At 40.9% G+C, this 23,749-nt stretch overlaps 1 protein-coding gene across 3 annotated transcripts; it reads right to left on the reverse strand.

The window, feature by feature from the left end:
• Positions 1–233: 233 nt before the first annotated feature.
• LOC148021309 (beta-phenylalanine coenzyme A ligase-like) lies at positions 234–7,818 on the reverse strand. Of its 3 annotated transcripts, XM_087699188.1 has the most exons (7): positions 7,050–7,818; positions 6,631–6,695; positions 6,265–6,454; positions 5,717–5,862; positions 5,582–5,649; positions 5,406–5,508; positions 234–726 (listed from the first exon to the last, which is right to left on the reverse strand). In XM_087699188.1, the coding sequence occupies exons 1-7, from the start codon at positions 7,780–7,782 to the stop codon at positions 613–615; spliced, it is 1,419 nt and encodes a 472-aa protein (XP_087555314.1). In that variant the 5' UTR covers positions 7,783–7,818; the 3' UTR covers positions 234–612. The 3 variants fall into 3 exon arrangements, with proteins under 3 accessions (XP_087555314.1, XP_087555313.1, XP_087555315.1); XM_087699187.1 differs by having other exon boundaries at positions 244–726; positions 6,631–7,817; XM_087699189.1 differs by lacking the exons at positions 234–726; positions 5,406–5,508; positions 5,582–5,649; positions 5,717–5,862 and having other exon boundaries at positions 6,271–6,473; positions 6,631–7,818.
• Positions 7,819–23,749: the final 15,931 nt, after the last annotated feature.

Raw genomic sequence — 23,749 nt, forward strand, 5'->3', positions numbered from 1 at the left:
CAATGAATATTGGCAATCTTTAGGCAAATATCATAGTAACGCATATTTCTTTAGGGGACACTTAGTAACTATACCTTTCACATGCTAACATGTAAGACAACATATTATTTACAAGTGGTTTTCCTCTAAACACACATGTAATGATACTAAGCAACTATAGTTGAACATAACTTTCTAATCACACATAAGTGTAATGATACTTGGCAACTATTGTTATAAATCACATCATAACCCTAAAACCTTGTTCAACTCTCCCAAATAAAATCATGCTAGGATAAAGTGAAGTTAGGTAAACCACCCATTAACACAAGAGGCACCACATAACATTTGTACAACCAAGTATAATAATTCCATCTAGGGAGTGTTTCATGTGTGCTCTTAGATTGTTGCCCCAATATTTCAACATATGAACTACAACATGCTCCTTTACAAAGGATTGTTGAGGTATGCACTAGTTTTCAAAATTGCATGCATATTAGTCTTACATGACAGAGAAGATATATCTATATTTACCTCAAACTCAATTGGCTGGCTAATTTGGACTTGTGCATTCATGAATGGAAACCTTTATCATTACAAATTATCATTTGACAAGAGATGACAATTTGCATGTCATAACTTAGATTGTATTCTACTCTTGAGTTCTCGACGCAATATTTTCCCACTTGGAGATTTAGGGATTTCATTAATAAAAGTAACCTTTCGAACTTTTTTGTAAGGTGCCACCTGAAAAATAATAATAGCATTTTATGCAATGTTGCCTCAATTTTTAGGGTTTTTAAGAAATACCCTTACAACATGATAGTGCATCTAACAACTCCCACAAGTTTGTGAAACTAACCTCATATATAAGACTTGAACTTATTTATCATGTGAAATATATTATTACCAATTTATTATTCAATATAAAATACCCAATTATTGGAGTATGTCTAAATTAGTTCTACTCTACGTCTACTTCCAATGTTTTAAATTGCATCTCCTTGATACAAAAAACAAGACTAAACTTCTTATGTTAGCAAAGTTGATGTGTTCATCAAGAGATAAGTTGCAATTTTTCTATTAGCTCTCTTGAGAAAAATATAATGAAGATTCTTGGACATCATTAAAGTGGCCCCTTTCTACACCTCCACAAAAGCACTACCACAACAAATATTAAAAGACAGGAAAGCAAACATACAACCTCCACGATAGTGCATCTAACAACTCCACAAGTTTGTGAAACTAACCTCATATATAAAACTTAAGATCTAGTGTTCAATTCTATTTAAACTTTTTTATCATGTGAAATATATTATTACCAATTTATTATTCAATATAAAATACCCAATTATTGGAGTATGTCTAAATTAGTTCTACTCTACATCTACTTCCAATGTTTTAAATTGCATCTCCTTGATACAAAAAACAAGACTACACTTCTTATGTTAGCAAAGTTGATGTGTTTATCAAGAGATAAGTTGCAATTTTTCTATTAGCTCTCTTGAGAAAAATATAATGAAGATTCTTGGACATCATTAAAGTGGCCCCTTTCTACACCTCCACGAAAGCACTACCACAACAAATATTAAAAGACAGGAAAGCAAACATACAACCTAAAATCTATCATAACATATAGTGTATTAAGTGACTGCATAAGAGCAATGCTCCCCTTTCATGTGAGAAATTTCTATAATATTTCTTGTTATTACTTAGTGTTTGCACTTGTCATATTGTTTGTTCTCTTTAATATAACAACTTAGAGTAAAATCACTTCATTGTGGAACCTTTTTTAATCTTGGGTTCAAAAAGTTGTCACATTCCCACATTCTTTTTATTTTCTACAATTGCTAAAAAACAATATTAGAAGTTGAAACTTTAAGGCCTCATGAAAATTGACCAAGAGAGCCACCTCAGTCAACCATTGCCCATATGATATTTGGACTAAAGGCTTAAAAAGGGACATCTTAATGGAGAAATAAATTAAATAATGATAGCCCAATCAATATTTAGGGCAAGGAAAGTGGTGGAAAGCCTTCAAATAGATCATTCAAGCTTTTTCAACTATAACACCAAAAAATAAGTCGTCACCATTCATCATAAGTAACAAATCCCATCAACAGAATCATATATAGAGAATTTCTCTTCCACCCCAATCCGCCTTGTCTTCACAATCTACCTTCTTGGCTCAAACAATCTAGCTCAAGCCTCTCTCATAATGTGTCATTGTCTCCCTCCAACAATGGGTCATCATATACCCATCTTGTGTCTACAGAAGTCTTTCTCTCTCCAACCCATACCTACTCTTTCTAGTTCAAGTCGTCTTTGTAACAAGTCTATGCTTTGTATTTTTAGCAACTATTTCTATATATTTATCTTCTCTTACATAAAGAAAAACTCACGTGCATAAGCCTAGACCCTTCTAATTTTTCTCATCATTACCCCCTATGGTGCAAGGGCAACGCCTCAAGGCGAGGGTTAGACTTAAACTCTTTTACTAATATCAAGATCTATCTTAAGACTTCCTCAATGGTCTTGACATCACCACTCAAACCAAATCAAGAAGAACCAATTCCATAGGAGGAATACTTGCATCAATGAATTTGCAACCTAAAAGTAGAGAATGTGGTTTTGAAAGACTCACTTGACAAAGTGCTTACATATTTAAAGCTAAAAGAGAAGCTTATAATATGAATGGCTACAATCAGTTAAAAAAATAAGAGACAAATTCAAAGGAAATTTTATCAAAGTGCAAGAGAAAATGCAATATGAAATCGAAACCAAGAAGGCAAATCAAAAAGCCATGACAAATACTATCTTTTCAAGAGTTAATAAAGCTACATCACAAATTAAAATTGCATTCTATGCACATTTAAAAGGCCTCCTTGATGAATGATGTAAAGAAACACAAAAGAAACTAGCTAACAAAGAATGCCAAGGATGTTCAAAGACATACAAGTTAGAGACCAAACTAAAGCCAATTCTAAAAGGAAAAGAATTCAAGTCAATGATACCATGGAGAACAATCCAGCAAGGAAAGAATCAAGCAACTTTGGCATTTGGTATAAAAGTAGTAATGCAAGCAAATCTCTTAAGGGAACCAAGTTATGAATTACAAATGAACTTACACCAACATAGCTCATAACCCAACTAAGTGAAATTGCCAAGATGAACCTAATTAGCAAGGACAACAAATGGATAATTTTCAAGGTAGTAAAGTCATCATATAGAAAAGTAAATGGATAATTTACCAAGGTAGCAAAGTCATCATAAAGGAGTTCAAAAATCCTACCCTAAGGTTTTATTTGTACTAAAGATCTAAGTGATTTTTAGTCTTCCTCATCACCTTCCTCTAAGGTGTAATGGTAGCACGTAGGGGTGAGGGTTAGGCCTACCCTCTTATCCTAACACTGAGATGAACAAAAAGACTCTCTCAATAATGTTAGCATCACTACCTAAGCCAAATTAAGAGCCAAGCTCATAAGAGAATTCATATCAATGAGTTAACAACTTGAAAATGAAGAATGTGGTTTTAAAAGACTCATTTACCAAAGTACTTATGCACTTCGCAAAACTAGAGGGAAAGTTGGCCACAAAGGGAACTACAACCAATAAAAAGATTGAAGATGAAGTAAAGGAAATAATGACCAAAGTTCAAAAAAAGTACATAAAGAAATTGAAAGAGGCAACCCAATAAGTATAGTAAAATTTTGAAGAAAGAAAGAAAATAAATCAACAAGGCATGACAAACACCATCTTTTTAGTAGCTAATGAAGCTTTATGACAAAAGAAAATTGCATTTCATGCACATATTGAGATAGCAAAGTCAACAGAAAGTTTAGAAGTCATAAGCACTAAGGTACTTTTGAAACAAATAGGTAAACTCTCAAGATGGCAAAGTTGTCTTTGAATTCTCACTCAAAAATGTTGCTTTATGTTTTAAAATTTGTTTGTCAAAACAAGTGCCCCCACACATTCAAGGCATTTGAAAAACTTTCAGAAAAAGACTAAATTATTACATGCCTTAGTTTTTCTAATGTTGAAAATGAAACATGATTATTTAAGAAGATTGATATTTAAATGAGCAATCTCTTAAAAGTCAAAAGTCTACTCCAAAGGATATGCACATCTGGAACAAATGACCCTTCATTGATAATGAAATATAGACAGATGATGGCCTCAGTCCCTCTTATTGTAACTTATCTTCTTATCCAAAAGCATACAATTTCAAACAAAAATAGATGTTTGATTTCACACATGTTCGATTACCACATGAAAAACATCAAATTGCATGCTATATTTTAGTTAGTTTTGCTCAATTTAATTCTTGCTCCAAGAAATAATACACACCCCTTAACGTAATGCTAAGTCTCTCCAATGTTATGCATACTTTAAGGCACATTATATACTGCATTTTTCCAATATTGTGCATACTTTAGCAAGTTAATATGTGGATTTGTCAAAATGTCAGAGCTAATAAACTAGCCTAATCACAATTTCAAAAATTTCGAATTTCCAACATTTGAAAGCATGTTTCGAAATTAATTTTCTCTTGTTTAAAAAAACAGTATACTAAGCCACAAAATATTTTCAAAGATAAGAATGTTGTGTGTGTGCCCTAGAGTAGGTACACTCCCCAGTTTATCCGTGTTCAGTAATTTGGCTTATACCTTGGTCTCTTACGAGATCAATAGGATGAAATCAAAGAAACGAGACAATTAGACATGGATGCGTACCTAGACAAGGACATAGCCACAATATATGCATAAAAGAAGATGGAGAAAAATACATGTACACACACACACAGAATGTATGCAGTAAAACAGCATAGTGGATAGTCATACACACATACACACACCCCCCAAGATAGTGACATAGCCATGATGTATGCAGAAAACAAGATGGGGAGCAAGTCATAAACAATCAAACAGATACACAGCTTGAATGTATGCAATGAAACAGCAGTGACCATTCATACATACACATAGCTAGATAGTGACATAACTATGATGTATGCACAAAACAGGATGGAGAACAATACATAAAATAGTGACATTGCTATCACATATGCATGCAACAAGATGGAGCACGGTACACATAGACATATACATAGACAGAGGCATAGCTTGAATGTATGCAATAAAATAGCAGAGGACAGTTATGCATACATACATGTCTACCTACATCATTGGACATAAAAACAGATACATATCTTGAGCCTATGCAGAGAACAATCCTAAAAACATATCTACCTAGATAGTGACATAGCCAGGATGTATGCACAAAACGAGATGGAGAATGATACATACAGATACACATAGTTATAGGTTGAATGTATGCAATAAACAACATAGTGGGGAATCATGCATTCATACATACATAGATAGGACATAGCCCTGATGCATGCAATAAAACAGAAAAGTCACCTGTTCAGATACAAAAGCCATGACAGCAGCCTCTGTGATGCTGCTGCCTGTTCTTTTGACAACAAATGCCATTGGGATTTGGCCAGCTGCCTCATCAGGAAGTCTGCACAATAGACTCAGTTGTCAAATTTTTTACACGACTGAGGTCTGCATAATGCTTTTTGAATCAAACTTACGGTATAACAGCTGCATCGGCAATTTCTGGATGGGATAAAAGCACTGCTTCCAGCTCTGCCGGTGCCACCTGCAATTTGCCACCAGTCTCTAACTCATACAGATATGCTCTCCTCAAAACCAACTGACATGCTTACCTGCAAGCCCTTGTATTTTATTAGCTCCTTTATTCTGTCTACCACATAGAAATATCCATGCTCATCAATACAACACAGGTCTCCAGTATGCAGCCAGCCCTCAGCATCAACTGCCTCAACTGTGGCAGCGGGGTTGTTATGGTATCCTGCATAAAGTACAGCCATGAGAACCATTCAGGTGAAGCTTGGTACTGTTAGCTCTGAAGCACTTTCAGTGCAAATATCAGTACTAGACTGAAGATTGACCATACAACAGAAAATGAAGATTCATAACTTGGTCAATGATCTTCTCATAGAATGACATGAAAAAAATGAATCAACCATGTTTGCCGCAAAGAGCAAGAATGGACAGCACGGTAGACGATACCAATGTAAGTGGGTGCCAATTGTACAAGAACTCAGATAGCACTGTCTTAGGCAATTCAACTGAAGGCCTTTAATCAATCCACAAACCCAGCTTTAGGAAACATCAGACATTTTTAATCCATGCACTGCCATGAACTGGAGAAACCTAAGTATATCTTGAGCAGTTGGCACTGATCTTTTACCTCGCATGACAGTTGGCCCTCTCAACCATAACTCCCCTTTCTCATTTGGTCCTAGAAACCTTCCAGAGATTATGTCAAAAATTCTTGCTTCTGTATTTGGCACAAGCAAACCAACTGAAGCATAATGTTCAAATTCCTCTTCAGTACTGGCATTTGCTCCCAAGGCTGTAGATTCCGTCAGACCATAACCCTGCACAACAGACAGTACACTGTTTCTCTATCATGCTTTGCATCGATGACTATTTGATTCTTGCCAATATAACTGTGAATTATCTATATTAAGATCAAGTTCGTTGCATAGACTCTCGTCTATGCAAAGTTAGGAGTGTTTGCATGCTCAAAACATAAACGATCTTGTAGTCTTACTTGTTTGATGGAAACCTTTGGAAATCGTGCTCTGAATGCTCTGACTAACTCTTTACTGAGGGGAGCTGCACCACACATAATTATTTGAAAGGAGGATAAATCAAATTGACCCACGAGGTGGTCCGTTTTGGTGAAAGCCAATAGGATTGGAGGTACAGCAGGTAGGATTGTTACTTTGTACTGTTGCATAAGTTTTAACATGTCTAGGAAGTCAAACTTTGGTGCCATGACAACGCTGCATCCCATGACAGGTAGCAGGCAAGCAAACATTCCCAGTCCATACACATGAGAGATTGGGAGCATACAAAGATACACTGAATCAGGCCTGAGAACGCCACCATATACGCTAAACAGAATGGATACCATAGCAATCAAATTTCTGTGTGTCATAATTACCCCTTTACTGGTGCCTGTGGTACCTGATGAGTACATCAGCACTGCTGTGTCATCTTGCCGAACTGGGATTGCTGGTAGCAGGCTGGGATCTGCAGAGAGAAGCTTAGCCAGAGTGATGGTGTGGCATGGCCACACTGGCACCATTGAATGCTGTGTTTGAACATGTGACAAGAATGATTTCAGCTCTGATTGTACCGATTCAGGGTCTGATGACATTGTCTGGAGCCGAGACACAAGGTTCTGGATGTCTCCGGTGAGCATGTCAGACCCTGGCTCTGGCAGCAGTACGACAGGCATGGGGGGGCAGCCCTTGAGCTTAGGGAGGAGGGAAGGTGTGGTGTAAATCATCGCAGGATGGGCGTCGGCGACCTGCCTAGCGATCTCAGGTGGTGAACTGACAGGGTTAACGAGCATGATTGTACCGCCGGTGAGCATGGTGGCAAGCATGAGGACAGGGGAATGGATGGAGTTGGGAGCAATGAGGAGAGCGACATCGCCATGACGGAGTCCAAAGGCAAAGAGGCCACTAGCAACTGAGAGGATGCGGCAACGGAACGCGCCCTGGGAGAGGATGAAGCCGGAGGAGGAGTCGACGAAAGCGGGCCAGTGGGGAGAGGGGGAGGGGGAGAAGGAGAGGATGAAGGCAGGGAGGGTAAGGGAAGGGTCAGAGGGGAGGGGGACATGCTTGCGTTTGCTGTGGAAGGTGAGGGTGTGAGGGCAAAAGCCGCTGCCATCCAGAGCTATGGTGGGAGGCATCTCTCGCTCTCTCTCTCTCTCTCTCTCTCTCTCTCTCTCTATATATATATATGCTTGGCCGGGACAAAGGATCATCTCACACTAACGAATAACTATCATCCCTCATGAGGCTCGTGACCTCCAACTGTTGCCAGGTCACTTGCCTAGTCACCATGGTAAACTTATGCTTGGCACTTGGCATGGCATCGATTTCTAGAGGATCCTACTTAGCCAGGCTCTCTCGCCAATTATTCTCTGTGTTAACACAATTCACTCTTGGTTTCACCACGCTTGATCCACATGCATTGAAAGTTCATGCACACGATGGAATAAAAGCAGCTAGATGACATAACATGATGTTTCATATTGAAACTAATTAAGGTATTGACTGCGTTGTTTAATTGTAGTCTTCTGTGCCAAACACCGAAACTCGTTTTGCTGCAGAAAACCAGGGTCCCATTGTTGCAACCCAAACAACTGTGGTTGGTCATGTGCAGACTCTTTCATTGATATAGCATACCAAGAAAAATGAACATGTGCTCTAGAAAGGCAAAAAGATCATGTATCCAGGTGCCAATGGCCTGAAGGGTGAGCTTGTTTATGTTGATAGCATGTTTGTGCATTCCAGCAAATAGAATTATCCAACCTAAACATGGAGAACAAGAGCAAAATTCTTCCACCGAGGTGGTCAATGCACAAGATTTGAATGTTTGACTAGATCCATGGCTATAGCATCACCGCGTAGACCAACTACCCATACATGAAGTTGTGAACAATTGCATCCATCCACCTATTTTACTCATGTATGCAAGGTGATCAGCTACCCAAATGAGAGAAAATGAGGTCCATTTCATGCCACCAAAGTGAAGCTAGATGTAGTTAACCAAGTACACAAATTTTGAGGGTAATTATTAGGAGTTCCATTTTTAATAGATTGCTAGTTAACACTAGCAAGACATGTGCAAGCAATCAACAATGTGCATAAATCAACTAATATGTGCATGTCCCAACTTACAACCTCTTCAAACCAAACTTTCAAGTGCTAAACCTAGCTCAATACCAAAAAGCATCTAATGCATTGATTTGATGTGCAGGTCCATTAAAATAGTCAATTTTTAAAAAGCACGAGATTGGTTGGTTTATTCAATGGCAACCATATGTTCAAAAAGTGACACTTTTTACCATTTAATCCATTGTGTCCATTTGCATAATAAATGGTAGCTCATTAAGGTTCTTCTTGTTGGTAAATTTCCATTACTCCTTTCATGTCCACTAACAATTAAAGCTTCCTCTCATTCGCTAGCACTACATTGCTAAAACTTCCTATTTCTTTCTATTTAGAAGCACCTCTTAGGGTTTCAACAACCCCACTCACCCTAATCCCTCTCTAGGAGTGGGATCAATTCCCTCCCCCCCCCCAAAACAATCCCTTGCACAACTCGGCACAAATGTAGCTCTTAAAGAAAACATTTTGGATATTCGCACACAAAACTAGGCCTCATTAGAGAGATTCTCTAATGATTCCTAATTTGGTACACTTCGAATATAGCAAGTAATTTCTTAAATCTTGTTAAGCTACAAAGTGCGGCTTGTGTGAAAACCCTCTTAATTTATAATGGTCATTGTTTGGCATGCCTTCCCAAAGTCTTAGCATTCAAGTTATTTGTGTCATGTACTTTCTAACAATTTCATGACTTCTAAGATTATTTTTGGTAAAATCTTTGAGTTTATTAGAGGTATTAAATGAGGATATTATTAGAATGACCATTCTTCTCTATTCAGGATTCATGTTTCTCTAGTCGGTTACACACTACCACACACTTCGCCCATGGTCATGCATTCATTTGTGCATTGTTTACACAGATAAAGAAGGACATCTCATAGATAGTGAGGGATAGCTGGAGTTGTGATTGGTCATTTATGCACAAGTGACATCTTTGAATGCTTGTCTGAATGGAGAGGTGGGCACATTGTGCACCTTTGATTTGTATTCTATGTGTGGGGGAGCTCCTGACCCAATTTTCTTCGAAATGTGTGTAAGATCACTAAATGCTTCCCCCAAAATGAAAAGTTGATTGACAAAAGTATGTAAACAAGCAAATGCCCCCTACCAATTCTCCACAATTTCATTGGTCCATTTCTACTTGTTTGTTCATCTGCAAGTGAGTGAGTGAGTGAGTGAGTGAGTGTGAGTGTGAGTGTGTGAGTGTGTGTGTGTGTGTGTGTGTGTGTGTGTGTGTGTGTGTGTGACCACACATCCATGGATGCATGTGTGCACCACACACACACACACACTCTCTCTCTCTCTCTCTCTCTCTCTCTCTATTTTTTTCATAAAACACACACACACACACACACTCTCTCTCTCTCTCTCTCTCTCTCTCTCTCTCTCTCTCTCTCTCTCTCTCTCTTTCTCTCTCTCTCTCTCTCTCTCTAAATGAGCATTAAGATCTGACAAGCTCCTTAAATTTTTCACGAGATGGTTTACCAAGCTTTCCCATGCCCCAAGAATGACACAATTTTGGCATTATTGATTATTGTTCTCTCATATTTTATCAGTCCCATATTTTTAGTCAAGATTTCAAACTTTACACACCCTCAAAACAAACACAATCAATTGATCAAATAGGGAAAAATGAGCATTACTATATCATTCATAAGTAGTTAAATTATCAATGGAAAAGCACAAAAAAATTCAAGCACACTTGCATATAGCATTACATCATACAATAAAAGTTGGTAAAAAGGACCAAAACATGCAAGCACATTTGCATAAAGCATTATGTAGATGTTTTAAAAGGGGATGTGACTAGGCAATTTGTGTTGTTATCAGTGTGATACACAGTCACCACTATTGTTCTTGACAAGGCAATTTGTGTTGTTAACAGTATGACTAGGCAATTTGTGTTGTTACCAGCCACTATTGTTCTTGACAAGGACATAATGAAAACCTATAATGGAATAAGATCTCATGAATGTTCTTCAATTTTGTGCCTTTCTCTTATTCAGCAATTCTTTTAAGTCTATTGTAGTCCTTGATAATGTTCTTTGAAAGGTGCTATAATTTCACATTTGAATCTACACTTTGCCTATATTAGTTTGGTGGTCTTTTATTATTTTGAATTAGGGCTATTGTAGTCCTTGATAATGTTCTTTGAAAGGTGCTATAATTTCTCATTTGAATCTACACTTTGTCTATATTAGTTTTGTGGTCTTTTATTAATTTGAATTAGGGCTATAACACTTTGAGGATCTTGAACATAATGACTTGTAAACTTTGATCCCAATTCTACGCAATAAGCGACAAGGTTTGATGGTTGAATTGTGAAATTCGGAAAAGTCCTAAAGCAATGGCATACCCTATTGAGTACAGTGATACTTGTTAAAGGGCTAGTTTTGCATTCCTATGTATATGTTGGACAATTATCCTTACCCATACAATGTTATCTTAACTAGAAACAAGTCTAAACTGTGTGCTACTTTTGAGGGTAAAGCCATGGATTGGCATACTACATATAAAATTGCACATTTTCTCACTTATAATCAACTTAAAAATTCCTTCTTGAGTAGATTATGAACTGATAAAATAGTTAGTATTGTGTTAAAGAAACTTAAGCAAATCAGGTAGAAAAAATGCTAGTTGAGGACTATGCACAAAAGTTCAAGAATCTCTTGAATAGATTGGATGTTGCTAAGATGGATTTGTAGAGCTCCTATTGTTTTAGAAGACAATGATTATATTTTGACACCTAATTGTGAGTTATGAATGAAGTACTTGGGGAAAAAGTTTGATAATGTATTGTTAGATGGTGGATCAGGATTAACATTATCTTGCTAACAAAATCCAAGGGTAATTGGCAGCACCTTTTTCAATGAAAATGTCATATCAGATAAGACGTTACCCTTTGGAAAATTTGAAGAAGAAATTGATTAAAGTGTCAAGTCTTAGATTCACCATGAGTTTTGTTGTGCTCCACATGGAAGGTTTAGGTGATTTATATCAAATGCTTTGGGGAAAACCCAAGTTTAGATGATCCAAGCTAAAGTTGGATTGGGGAGTAGATGTGACAATTCCTCATGGCTTTAAGGAGGCAAAATTTTCAATATCAAATCAAGTGAGTTTGAAGCCCAAGTATAGGTCATTACTAACATAAACTATTAATCTAGCCCAGAACAGAGGATGATGAGGAAGATTTATTTCTCTGAGCTAACACTACGTTATTTTTATGCTTGAAGTGGATGTGGATCATATTCTAGCTAAAAATAGTGTGACTGTCACTAAATTTATTGCTTATTACACATTTTGTATTTAGTAAACTTATGTCAATAAATTAATGACCCACTTTTCTTTAAATGTTGATGATGATTTAGCATGGCCATGAGACCATTTAGAGACCAATATTTCTAGTGCATCACTTAATGGGGTGATCAGAGCACTGTGACGGGGATATCTGGTACAAGCAGTACAAGTTATGAAGGGGGGAGGAAGTGTCTGCCAAGTGTAAGAATGTACACAAGAACCAAGGAGTTGCACATAAATGAAGATTGTTCTAAGAAGAGGAAGTGCATTAGCATTGTGTATATGTATTTTTGTGTGCATTTGGGGACACCTAGGAATGTTTACTTGTGTGTAATAAGCATTGCATTCATTTGGGGTCATCCTCTCCCTTACAAGTCAAGGTTTAAGGTTTTTTTTGTCTTAATGAATTAAGAAGAGAAGTAATTCTTTCACTAAAAAAATGAGAGAGGTAATTCTCTCACTAAGAAAGACGAGAGACGTGATCCCCTGGAAGTGAGGAGAGAAGTGATTTTCTCTTTCTAAGGTCTAAGATGACACAAGCTTTTATGGGAAGTCAATCTTAAGGTTGAGGCCCAATGTAATCTAATGAACTCTCCTTATCTATGGCTCAAGGTGGTTGCCTGGACCATAATTTAAGAGTAGAGTTTAGAAAGCTGATTTTCTTAAAATAGACATAGTGAATCCATTTTTAAAATATCTCGTGATAGAAATCTCATCTTTAAAAATGGCTTGCGAAGGTTATTGGAAACGGCAAGATCTACAACTTTTATGTTGGAGGTTTTTCCATCCAAGCAACGGACAAAGAGATATTTCAAAATTTGTGCTGCAGAGTAGGTCCTGGAACAACCACATCTTACATGAAGATCAATGTTATAGAATTCGAGATACACGACTTTCTTATATACTTAAAATATATATGGCGAATATTATGTTGGCCCAGAGGGAGAATAGATGAGAGAAAATAAAGATGTAGAGAGAGAGGTAGAGAAATTGGCAACACACTAGGGACTGGAAGATGGGCCAGTCCCCCCCTTGTGGAGTTATATTATTGACAAGGAGCAAGCTCCTCCGTTACACATAAGCCAGTTCTTACTTGTAGATCTTGGAAACAAGATCACGGTTCCTTGGATGGTATACAATCGGCTAACACTTGCACAACTTGGAAGTTGGCACCTTTTGATCCTTCTTGAGTCTCCTTCTCTCCTACACAATATGTGTAGGGCTCTCCTCTTGGCGCTTGATTTCAACAGAGCTTCCGCAGAACTTGCACCTTCTCTTCTCCTCTTGGAACTTGATTTCGGCAGAGCTTCTGTAGTACTTGCACCTTCTCTTCTCCTCTTAGAACTTGATTTCAACAGAACTTCCACAACACTTAATTTCAACAGAGCTTCCGCAGCACTTGATTTCAACATAGCTTCCGCAACACTTGCACCTTCTCTTCTCCTCTTGGATACATGCAAAGTGATGCTTCCTTCACCTCTCCCTTACACCCAAGGAGAGCCTCCTGTTTTATAGGCTTTCAAGAGCTTCTCTTATTAGAGAGAGAGTTGAGTTGATCTTCATGCAAGATATGGTTGTTCCACTTTGCAGCACTAATTTCGAGATATCTCTTTGTGCTTTGTTCGGATGAAAAAACATCCAACACGAAAGTTGTAGATCTCGTTGTTTTCAATAATGCATGCGGCCCGTTTTTAGAGATCGTTTTTCTATTGCAAGATATTTTAAAAATAGATTTTTCAAAAAATAGCTTTTTAAACTGTACTCTTAACTTGTGGTCCATGCAACCACCTTGAGTCATAGATGAGGAGAGTTCATTAGATTGCCTTGGGCCTCAACCTTAAGATTGACTTCCCACAAAAGCTTGTGTCATCTTAGACCTTAGAAAGAGAAAATCACTTCTCTCCTCACTTCCAGGGGATCACGTCTCTCGTCTTTCTTAGTGAGAGAATTATCTTATGGTCTTTTAGAATAGCATATACTTCCACCACTAGATTTATGCCCTTTAGATTGGTTTATGGGGTTGAAGGGGTTGTTCTTATGAAATTCATTGTTCATACTTTAAGATTAGTCTTACTCACAAAATTTCTCTTGATGAGTTAGTACACAAGAGGTTGCAACAACTTATGCACCTCGGAGAGGATCAAATTATTGCAACTTATTTATCAAAGGTGATGCAAACAAGAAGACAAGCTTAGGTGAACAAACATAACAAAAAGAAGATTTTCAAAGAAGGTGATCTTATTATGGCCACAATTCTAAACTTGGTAAACATCCATGCAAGTTGAAGCTTAAGTATGATGGACTTACGAGATTGTAAACAATGTTGGACAAGGAACCCTCATTTTGGCCACATTGCAAGGAGAGGTTATTGAACCTACAATAAATGGATTTAGACTTTAGAAATTAGTTTATCATGATTATGATGATCCTAAGGTTAATATAGACGCGAAATAAGATGTCTTTGCCTTTTGGTTCAAGTTATTGTAGTTTCTCAAGTAGGATTGCAAGATCTCATGTTTCTTAATGGAGTGTGTAAGGAAGATGAGTAAGAGAAATGTGGGGTTTTTAGGATACTTAGTTTTACTTTGATTTGTGATATATTTATAGTAGAAATTGGTCAATGTGATGGGCACTTTCAACAATAGGATGTTATTCCTCTATAGGAATTGCAGGAATAGTAATGTAGTTCCTCTACAGGAGTTGCAATAGTTCTTAACTTTTAATGATTCTTTTAAGGAGAGGATGTGGGAGCTTTCACTCAATCGCCGAGACCCTCGGACCGCTTATTGTTTCAAGTGTTCCAAGCCGAGCACTAATGGCTACCTCTCACACAGCCGACGCGCAATGCCTACCTTACGGGTGTAGTGAGCTTACCTTGATGCCGTTTGAGTTACCTCCTCTCCCGCGCACTCCGGTGGCTCCATGATCCAAGTGCAAGCTTCAAGCAAGATCCATCCTCAAGCTCCATACTCCAAGCTCCATGTCCGCGAGCAAGACAAGAGAAGAGAAGAGAAGAGAAGAAGAGAGGAGAAGATGGAGAGCTTCTCCTTCTCGGTCCCTCACCCTCACACACTCACTCCCTCACACTCTCACACTCCCTCTCTCAAGCACAAGCTCAAGCAAGCAAGAACAAGAAGAAGAAGAAGAAGAGGAGGAGAGCTACTTTTGGCCACACACAAGAATGAGCTTCTCATTCACTTTTCAACTTTATATACAAAACCCTAAATCCCTTTTGGGCGGTCATCCCCTTTTCCCCTTTTTTACATGGCCGGCCATAGCCTAGGCCCTTTTTCCCATTGTCCTTCTATCTTCCTAGCTTCCTTTCCACCGCCCATCTACATTTACAAATTGCACGGGTGAGAGCCCGACGCTCCTTGAATTAAACCATGATGCGCTTGCGCTCTTTTACAAAAGTTTTGACTTGCGCTTTTCCTTGTGCGCCTTTCTCCCTCATTTAGGACTCTTCTCCTTGTGCGTCTTTGTCTTCCGTTTCTCTTTGCCTTGGCCTTTGTCTTTGTCTTCTACTTTAGCTTTTTCGGATTTTCCACCTTCGTTCGTTTGAGGGTTAACATTACCCCCCTCCTAAACGAGTGCCAGTCCCATGGCACTCACCGTCGTAGGTAGCAGGCTGTCGCATGCACCGAAGACGTGGGTGACAAGGACGCCTGTGGTTTCTGTGGAGAAGTGTTAGTGGTGGTGTGAAAGAAGGTCCTAGGGGCCTGTTGGTGGCCAAGGTGGCTGGGGGAAGGTTGTTGGAGTTGGTGGTAGGGCTATTCTGTGTTGGGGACTGCATTAATGGCCAGCACAAGTGTTGGTTTGTTGGGGATTCTGTGCATCACAATTATTTGCGGGCTTGTCGGATGGTAAGGGATAAGCATTCAGAGTTGGGTGTTGATGAAGAACGAATGACACTTCCGTTGGAGTCTTCAACACCTGCAATTGAAAACCTCTCATGTGGTCTCTCCCTAAGGGTAGTGCTAGTCTTCTCGATTGTGCACAAGACATATTTTGATTAGTTTGGGAGACAGGTCGAACTCTAATCAAGCCTGGAGTATTGTCCTGCACTTGAGGACCCAAACCGTGATATACTTTGGTGTAGATATTATGTGAGTGCTCGTGCATATTTAGGTATTTACTTAGCTAGAAGACTATCGGCCTGGTTCCTTGTATAGCAATGGGTCAGTGAAGCAAGGGGTTAAATTGATGGAAAATTTTATCGATGAAGACAGGGAGTACACTTGAGGATTGCTTGAGACATCATTATGGTCTTATCAAGGCCATGTAGCATAATTGAGCTCCTTGATGTCTAGCTCTTTGTAGCTAGTGACTACTTGTAGTACTTGAAAAGTATGGTGTACTTTTCCATTGTCTTTCATGCCTTGCTTACCACTATTGATTGTAATGGCATTGAGGTGAGTGCAAAAGAATTGTGCAAGTGGTTCAGGGTGACAAGTCTAACCATAGGCGAGGCGAGCTCCCGAGGTATATCCTGCCCTTAATGTGCCCTGAACAATTGTGGGGGATGTACAAAGGGCTAGGGGATTAGGGATGAAGCCAGCCGACCAAGGTCACTAGACGTACCTAATTTGAGGACCCCTAGGTGCGGTGCGGTGATCGTGTGTGCTTTTTTTTTCTTTTTTCTTTTTCTTTTTCTTTTTCTTTCTTTTTTTTTCTTTCTTTTCTTTTCTTTTTTCTTTTTCTTTTTCTTTTTCTTTCTTTTTTTTTCTTTCTTTTCTTTTCTTTTTTTTTTGGTGGGAAAAGTGAATACAATCAATGCCATTCATTGAGGCTGTTAGCCTTTCATTTGGATTGAGAAATGTTGGGGTTCAAAGGCTATGAAGAATTGATATTATAGAGATGATTGTCTCATGCAACTGTTGTTGAGATGAAGAGATACACTTGAGATTTTGCAACCCTCTTTGTAACATGTGAGACATCGAACAATTGAGGTAGCACTTGGAGTGAGCTGTGCATGGACAAGGGCAGAGCATCTTGCGAATTGGATCCTAGATGATGAAGAGATGTTCGCCCTTGTTGAGAGCATGGCTCTTGCCCGAACATAGAGTTTAGCCAAGAAGGAGGAGGTAATTGATGATTATGCTTTGGCCATGCTCAGTTGCAATATGCGCTTTCTGCAAAGGTGTCCTTGGGTTCTCATCCAGTGGCGTTTCCGTTATGGCTTTTGTTTCTTGGTATTCATGTCACTTCCTCCATAATGGTTCTTTGTGGGGTTGGTGGTCTTGTGGAGACTTGGATATTAAATGCTTCTAGACCTTGACCTGTGTCATTCTGCATCCACTTGTCACTTTGTAAGAGTATATGCTCGCTTGTGTTAAGTACATTGGACCAATGCAATTATGTTAAGACATAATTTTTCAGAATGCTATAATGCCTATCCCATTACTTGTTAAGGTTGCATACATTAACGGTAGGTGAAGGAAGTGTGTACAAGTGGGGATCTTGCCCCTTTACTCATCAAAAACAAAAAGTTCTGGCATGATGACTTGCCAAGCTACTTGTAACATCATAGAGGCTTAGTCGATAGGTACTAGGCAGGGTGAGTCCGGTTGGCCAGGCGACCGAGGCAGTGCTGGTGCGGGGCTCCCGTGAGGTTGGGCAGGAAACATGTCGGCTGGGACATGAATGGTGTAGTCCCGGGCCACAACCGTTTCCAAAATGTCCTTAAACAGCTCATTAAATTCTTCCCTATCCCGGGCCGCCTTTTCTACCCTTGAGCATCTGATGCCCGAGCGTACGTTGGGGGTTTGTGCCACTGGCATTGCCACATCCTGCGCATTTCTTCGAGTCTCGACTTTCTTGGCCTGGGGGTTCTTCGGCCTTCGTCCGAGACGGTGTCGCTTAGGGCCTCGCTTCTTGGCATACCTCTTGATGGTGGGCACATAGCGCTCCGGTGGAGGGGTGCATGCCACGTGCTCCCGTCGACTGTGAAGAGCATCTTTGCATGCCAGATGTCCATGGTTCTCCATGTGTTCCGTCTGGAAGCCTGCAAGATGCAATCCAAGGGTTAAACCTTGATACAGGATACAATTCTTCGCATGGAAGGGATTTTAGTGTGGTTTATCAAGCGCATGTGACAAGAAGGGGACGGGTGAGGCATGCAGTGTTTCATCGTAAAGGGATGGCCCCCATGATGATGTTCGGTTAGCCTCCAGCCATTAGCTGATATTGGCTTATGCTAAGTTGTGTGGACTGGTTGTCATGGAGTGGGATAGGGCACATCCTCGGAAGGGTAGACCAAAACGGGAAGAAGGTGTATAGAAAGGGACTGCGCCCTATCTACAACATCAGTGTTGTTGGTCAAGGCCTCCTATGGCGGTAATGTGGGTTGCATGCCCTTCACTTGGAGGTGGGAATGGTCACACGACTTTTAAATGTGTGATGAGAAGAGGACTTGAGGAGCTTAGCCTGTTAGACCCAACTCTTCTGCCTGCGCTTGATTATCACTACTTGTGTGTGTTGATATTGTTTATACAAGGTGACACAAGAATCAGTGTTTATTTATATACATAATGTCACTTCACGAGGATAAGAACCAATTGTAGAACTCGGGGTTGTACTGGAGCGTGGCACACGCATCCAGCACTCGTGGCAGCTTACTTAGTACCAATAGATATTTTGCCACATCGAGCAGCATAGAACCTTGTCCAAGTCTACTGGCAATATGTAACTCCTCCTCAGTGAGAACCTTATCAAACAGAGCGTCCTCTTGGCTAGTTCCAGCTAAGTCCGTACCCCGAATGGCAGTCAGCACTCGAAGGGAAGTTGGTGCCACATATGTTGGGTCCCTTTGGGATCGCCATGTGGCCAATCGTTCCTCAAAGATTGTCATGATCTGAGCCCCTAGTTCGGCCATTGCAACGTAGCGTACACACCAATGTTGTTCAAATTGACTTCGGCCCTCTGTTAATCACTTTAGTTGCTCTATGTCTATGAGATTCGGTCGGCAGAGCACTTCATTGAACGTGACGGTTAAGCGCAGTTTGTTAGCCTCCTCGTCAGAGATGAGTTGCATGCATTCATGTAAGAGCTTGTTATAGTGCTCGTCAAGATGTTCTTGCTCTTCCCAAGATAAGGGGAATGGCAAGTATTCTTCAAGCTGCTCCTTAGGGCATGCGCCCATGTCTGCAAGGATGTAGATATGCGCGAACACTTTGAGCTTAGCATCCAACTCAGTTAAGCATTCTGTGACACTTCTATGTTCAATGAAGGCTTGCTCGGTTGCCATCTCATGCAAGGTTCTAGGAATTTGCCTGGGCTTTAGCATAGCTAGGGGCTCAGGCCTGGATGAGCAAGATTGGTCAATGTTGGGATTGCTCATGCCCTTGGGGTTTCCATGTTTCTCTAGAGGCTCCGTTGTTGCGTTATGGTTCTTCTTGGGTGTGACTAGTGTGAGTTCGTCATCTTGTTGTGACCGTGTTGCATCCACTCTTGATTGGTCGATGTGGGTTCTATTGCCAGTGGATTGAGCGTTGAAAGCAACTGTTAATGGCAACAGCTGCTTTGATTTTTCAGAGCACACGGATGTGTCTGAGGTTTCACCGCTATTAGGAGAGGTATTAGTGGGCTCATTGGTGGATGGACTCGATGCTTTATTCATCGGCTCTCCGGCGCTCTTGGTCTCAATGTTCTTGGGGTCCACAACCACCTGCAACTGTTGTTGTTTTCGCTGTTTCCTCCTCTTTTTCTTGGTCAGCGCAGGTGCATCTAACGTCTCAGGACCCTGGGCTGCATCGGCCATTGATGTGCTTGGCCGGGCCTCAGCATTCTCTTTCTCTAGTGTGTCCTTATGGGACATGGCCGTGGCCTGTTGAATAGCCTCTCTAGGTTGTGAGAGCACAACTACCTCCCTTTTCAGAGAGTCTAGATCTTCAGCCAACTCCCTTGCGTGTAACTCCTCCTGCCTAGGCTTTAGGCACTTTGGAAGTGCTGGAGTTGTCAATGAAGTTGGTTGTGACACCTTCTCCACATGTAAACTACTAAGGACATGTTCCACAAGGGGCATTGTCACAGCCGGGCTGTGACTGCTGTGATCCCTGATTGGAAGTAGTAGCAGCTGGTTTAGTGGGCTAGCTACCCTTGGTGGACTGCGGTGTCAAGTCCTTAGGCAGATCAGAAGTGGTCGTGTCTTTTGTTGCCCTTTGAGCACTCATCTGTGTAGATCGAACATGAGTTGATTTCGTCACATTAAGTGGCTCAGGCATATCCTTGGGTCGAGAGCTACAGATGGCATCATGTCCCACCTCTTGGACATTTGGAAACTTAGATGGAGATAGAGATTGGAATTGAGCTGTTTCCCTTTACAACCGCTGTTGTGCTTCCTGTGTCCTTTTGGAAAAAGAGAATGTAGGAGATCTATGACTCTTAGGTGGACTTGGCATTGGTTGAATGATTTGCTCGAGGCTATTAGACGATTGTGCCATTTGCTTTGTTGAGCGATTAGCCTTGCCTTGAGCAATGTTGTGCCTATGATGCTTGCTCTCCCCTTGGGAAATCAAAGGCTCCTTGGGCACTAATGATTTTTGTGCATGCTCAATGGCTATACATCTGATGTCCGCTTGTCAAGCATACTAGGCTGAGGATCTACTTTTTGATAGGCCATGTTTGGTTTCTTGATTTCAGTAGTGAGGGGCTCGATCACTCCAATATTTTTGGTTTGAAACTTGGCCTTTCGTTTAGTTTTCCTCCTACGCCTTTCGTTCTGATAGGGGTGGCTTAGCAGGGAGTTTGGGTACCCAAATCCAATGATTGCCTGCATAATACCCTTGAGCACGAAGCAACGCCTTGGATATTCATCGCGGTGTTGTATTGGCCTTCCATCGATGCCTACATCTATAAGGATTGGGCTTCTTTTGGGGTCTTCTACGATATTTGTAAGTCCAGAGCCCGTCTTTAGCATTGTCTCTTGACCTCTTTTCGGGTCTGGCCTCACTCACTAGTTCTCTTCATTCAACCTGCGCTTGTATCAACTCTTCCAACAAGTCCTTGCTCTTGTTAATGGGCTTGACTATTACATCAGCACTTTCCTTGCCTTTCCCTTGAGGTTTGATGAGGTCACCCTTGCTAAATGTGGTGACTATCCTCACACCCGGTAGTGTCAGGTGTATCCTTTGTGCTAGATAGTCAACCTCACACTTGGTTGCCTTTTTGAAGGGTCTTCCTAGGAGGGTTTCTTTCCCGCAACTAGCACTGTTTGGAGGAACATGAAATATGATAGGCAAGCTTTCCGTTTCAATTGTCGCAAGGATTTGGCACTTCCCTATGAGTGCTTGTGGGTGTCCCCCATAAGGGCTAAGAGTTGCACTAGTCGGAGTGAGCTCTGGTTGGCCTAGTAGAGTCCATGATTCATAGGTTAAGATGTTAAAATCTGCTCCTTCATCAATGAGAGCATCAACACTATGCTCTCTTTCTGCGGTGAGTTTGACCCTATGATAAACAGGTGGTACTATGTCTTCATCTTCCGGGTCTTGGCTTGTAAATTTAAGCCTTCTGAAAAATGCCCTCGAGTCCCCAACTGTACGACCAGATGTGGATTCTCCACTGGTGCCTTGGATCGTCAGTGTAGTGCTATTCAAGGAGCATCTATTGTCAGGACTGTCATATCTAATCATTCTTGCTATTGTAGCTTGATGTTGTTGCTTTCCGCTTTGACTAGATGCAGTCCGAATGCAACACATGTGTTTTTATAGTGTGGCCTTTTTGCCCTTGTTGGCTAGATGGGCCCATTGAGGTTCTAGGGTCTCTGTTTGTCTCTATTTGGGTATGGGCTTTTGGCTGCTCTTTTGCAAGTGAGAATCCATGCTCATGTAGAGCCATTACTTCACTAGGGTCCAATTTGGAAGACCTGTCACGGTGCACGTTTTCTCTCCAACCTACTCGAGGGAGGTGCGGAGAGGGCAGAGCCCCCTCTACGGGGGTCCGGGGGGCAGTCCCCCCCCGGCCCGCAGGGCCGTTACGGTAGACGCCATATACAATTTGGAGGACCGTTTATAGCTAAATTTTGAACTACGTGCTCTAAATTTTAGCCCAGTTATGGATCTGTGATGTGCCTTTATCTCTACGTAGCCTTTGGGGTCAATCTTGGGGTTTAGATGCGTCAGAATTCGTGTTCTACATACCTGTCAACACCATATTGGGGAATATGGGAATTTCCCATAAGTTTGGGACATGTGGTCAAATCATTGGATTTGTCATAACTTGAACACTATAACTCCAAATGGAGCGCTCTATAGCTCAATAGATTCCATTTTTCAAGCGCTTTCCAATGATAGGTCACATCATATGATTTTGAGAAACTTATGGATATGTTATTCAAGTGCCACCTTTTTAGTATTCAAAAAATGGGAATTGGGAGATTCCCAAACTCACTAATATTGTGTTTGTCCGATTTTGACAGTTTTCTGTCCGATTCTCAGATGTCCGATTTTCAGGAGTCCGCTTATCAGAATCGGATGTTTGATTTTGGGTGGGTCCGATCGGACCAGTGGTCCGATTTTGGTCACGTTCGATTCTAGGAGTCGGATCAAAAAGTGGTTCGATTTTCAAGTGGTCCAATTCTGGGAATCGGATGGCCTGGTCCGATTTTGGGACTCGGACAGCCTTGTCCGATTCTGGTTGGTCTGAGTGCCACGTGGCACGTCCAATCGGATTGTCCGATTCTAGGAATCGGCCATGGCTGGTCCGACTCTAGTAGTCGGACGGCGGTTCGATTCTGGGACTGGTCCGATTCTGAACTGGTCCGATTCTGGGACTCGGACGGCCTGGTTTGACGGCGCGAATGGCGGCCCGCGAGTTGCACGCGATGCATCTAGACTGACGTCTACTACATCGAATCGTCCAACGCCTTCCAGATATGTACAAAACACTATTAGGAAGTGCCAGATATACTTGGAATCACTATGGTGCTCGAATAGAGTGGCACTCCAAGGATCTGCGCCCCTATTTTCCTGTTCAGCCTGTTATACAACAACAGAAAACCCTACTGTTTGCTTCTTTTTCTTTGTTTTTTTTCTACCTAAATGCATACAAATCACAAAGTAAATACCTACACTACTTCATTCCACAACATAAATCTCAAGAAAGCAAAAAACCTACTTGCCAAGGAGATTGAATACCCTCTTCAACCCCTTCGCTTCCTACCTCTCTACCTCAAGCACCGGTTCAGGGAAAACCCTACTCCAATGCTCGATTCGAAGCGAGCAAGCGCTCAAGAAGAAGAGAGGAGAAGATGGAGAGCTTCTCCTTCTCGGTCCTCACCCTCACACACTCACACACTCACTCCCTCACACTCTCACACTCCCTCTCTCAAGCACAAGCTCAAGTAAGCAAGAACAAGAAGAAGAAGAAGAAGAGGAGAGCTACTTTTGGCCACACACAAGAATGAGCTTCTCATTCACTTTTCAACTTTATATACAAAACCCTAAATCCCTTTTGGGCGGTCATCCCCTTTTTCCCATTTTTACATGGCCGGCCATAGCCTAGGCCCTTTTTCCCATTGTCCTTCTATCTTCCTAGCTTCCTTTCCACCGCCCATCTACATTTACAAATTGCACGGGTGAGAGCCCGGCGCTCCTTGAATTAAACCATGATGCGCTTGCGCTCTTTTACAAAAGTTTTGACTTGCGCTTTTCCTTGTGCGCCTTTCTCCCTCATTTAGGACTCTTCTCCTTG

This window comes from Lygodium microphyllum, chromosome 18, assembly GCF_053477565.2.
Source record: "Lygodium microphyllum isolate KBCC chromosome 18, Lygodium_microphyllum_v1.1.10, whole genome shotgun sequence".
Taxonomy (NCBI): Eukaryota; Viridiplantae; Streptophyta; class Polypodiopsida; order Schizaeales; family Lygodiaceae; genus Lygodium; species Lygodium microphyllum.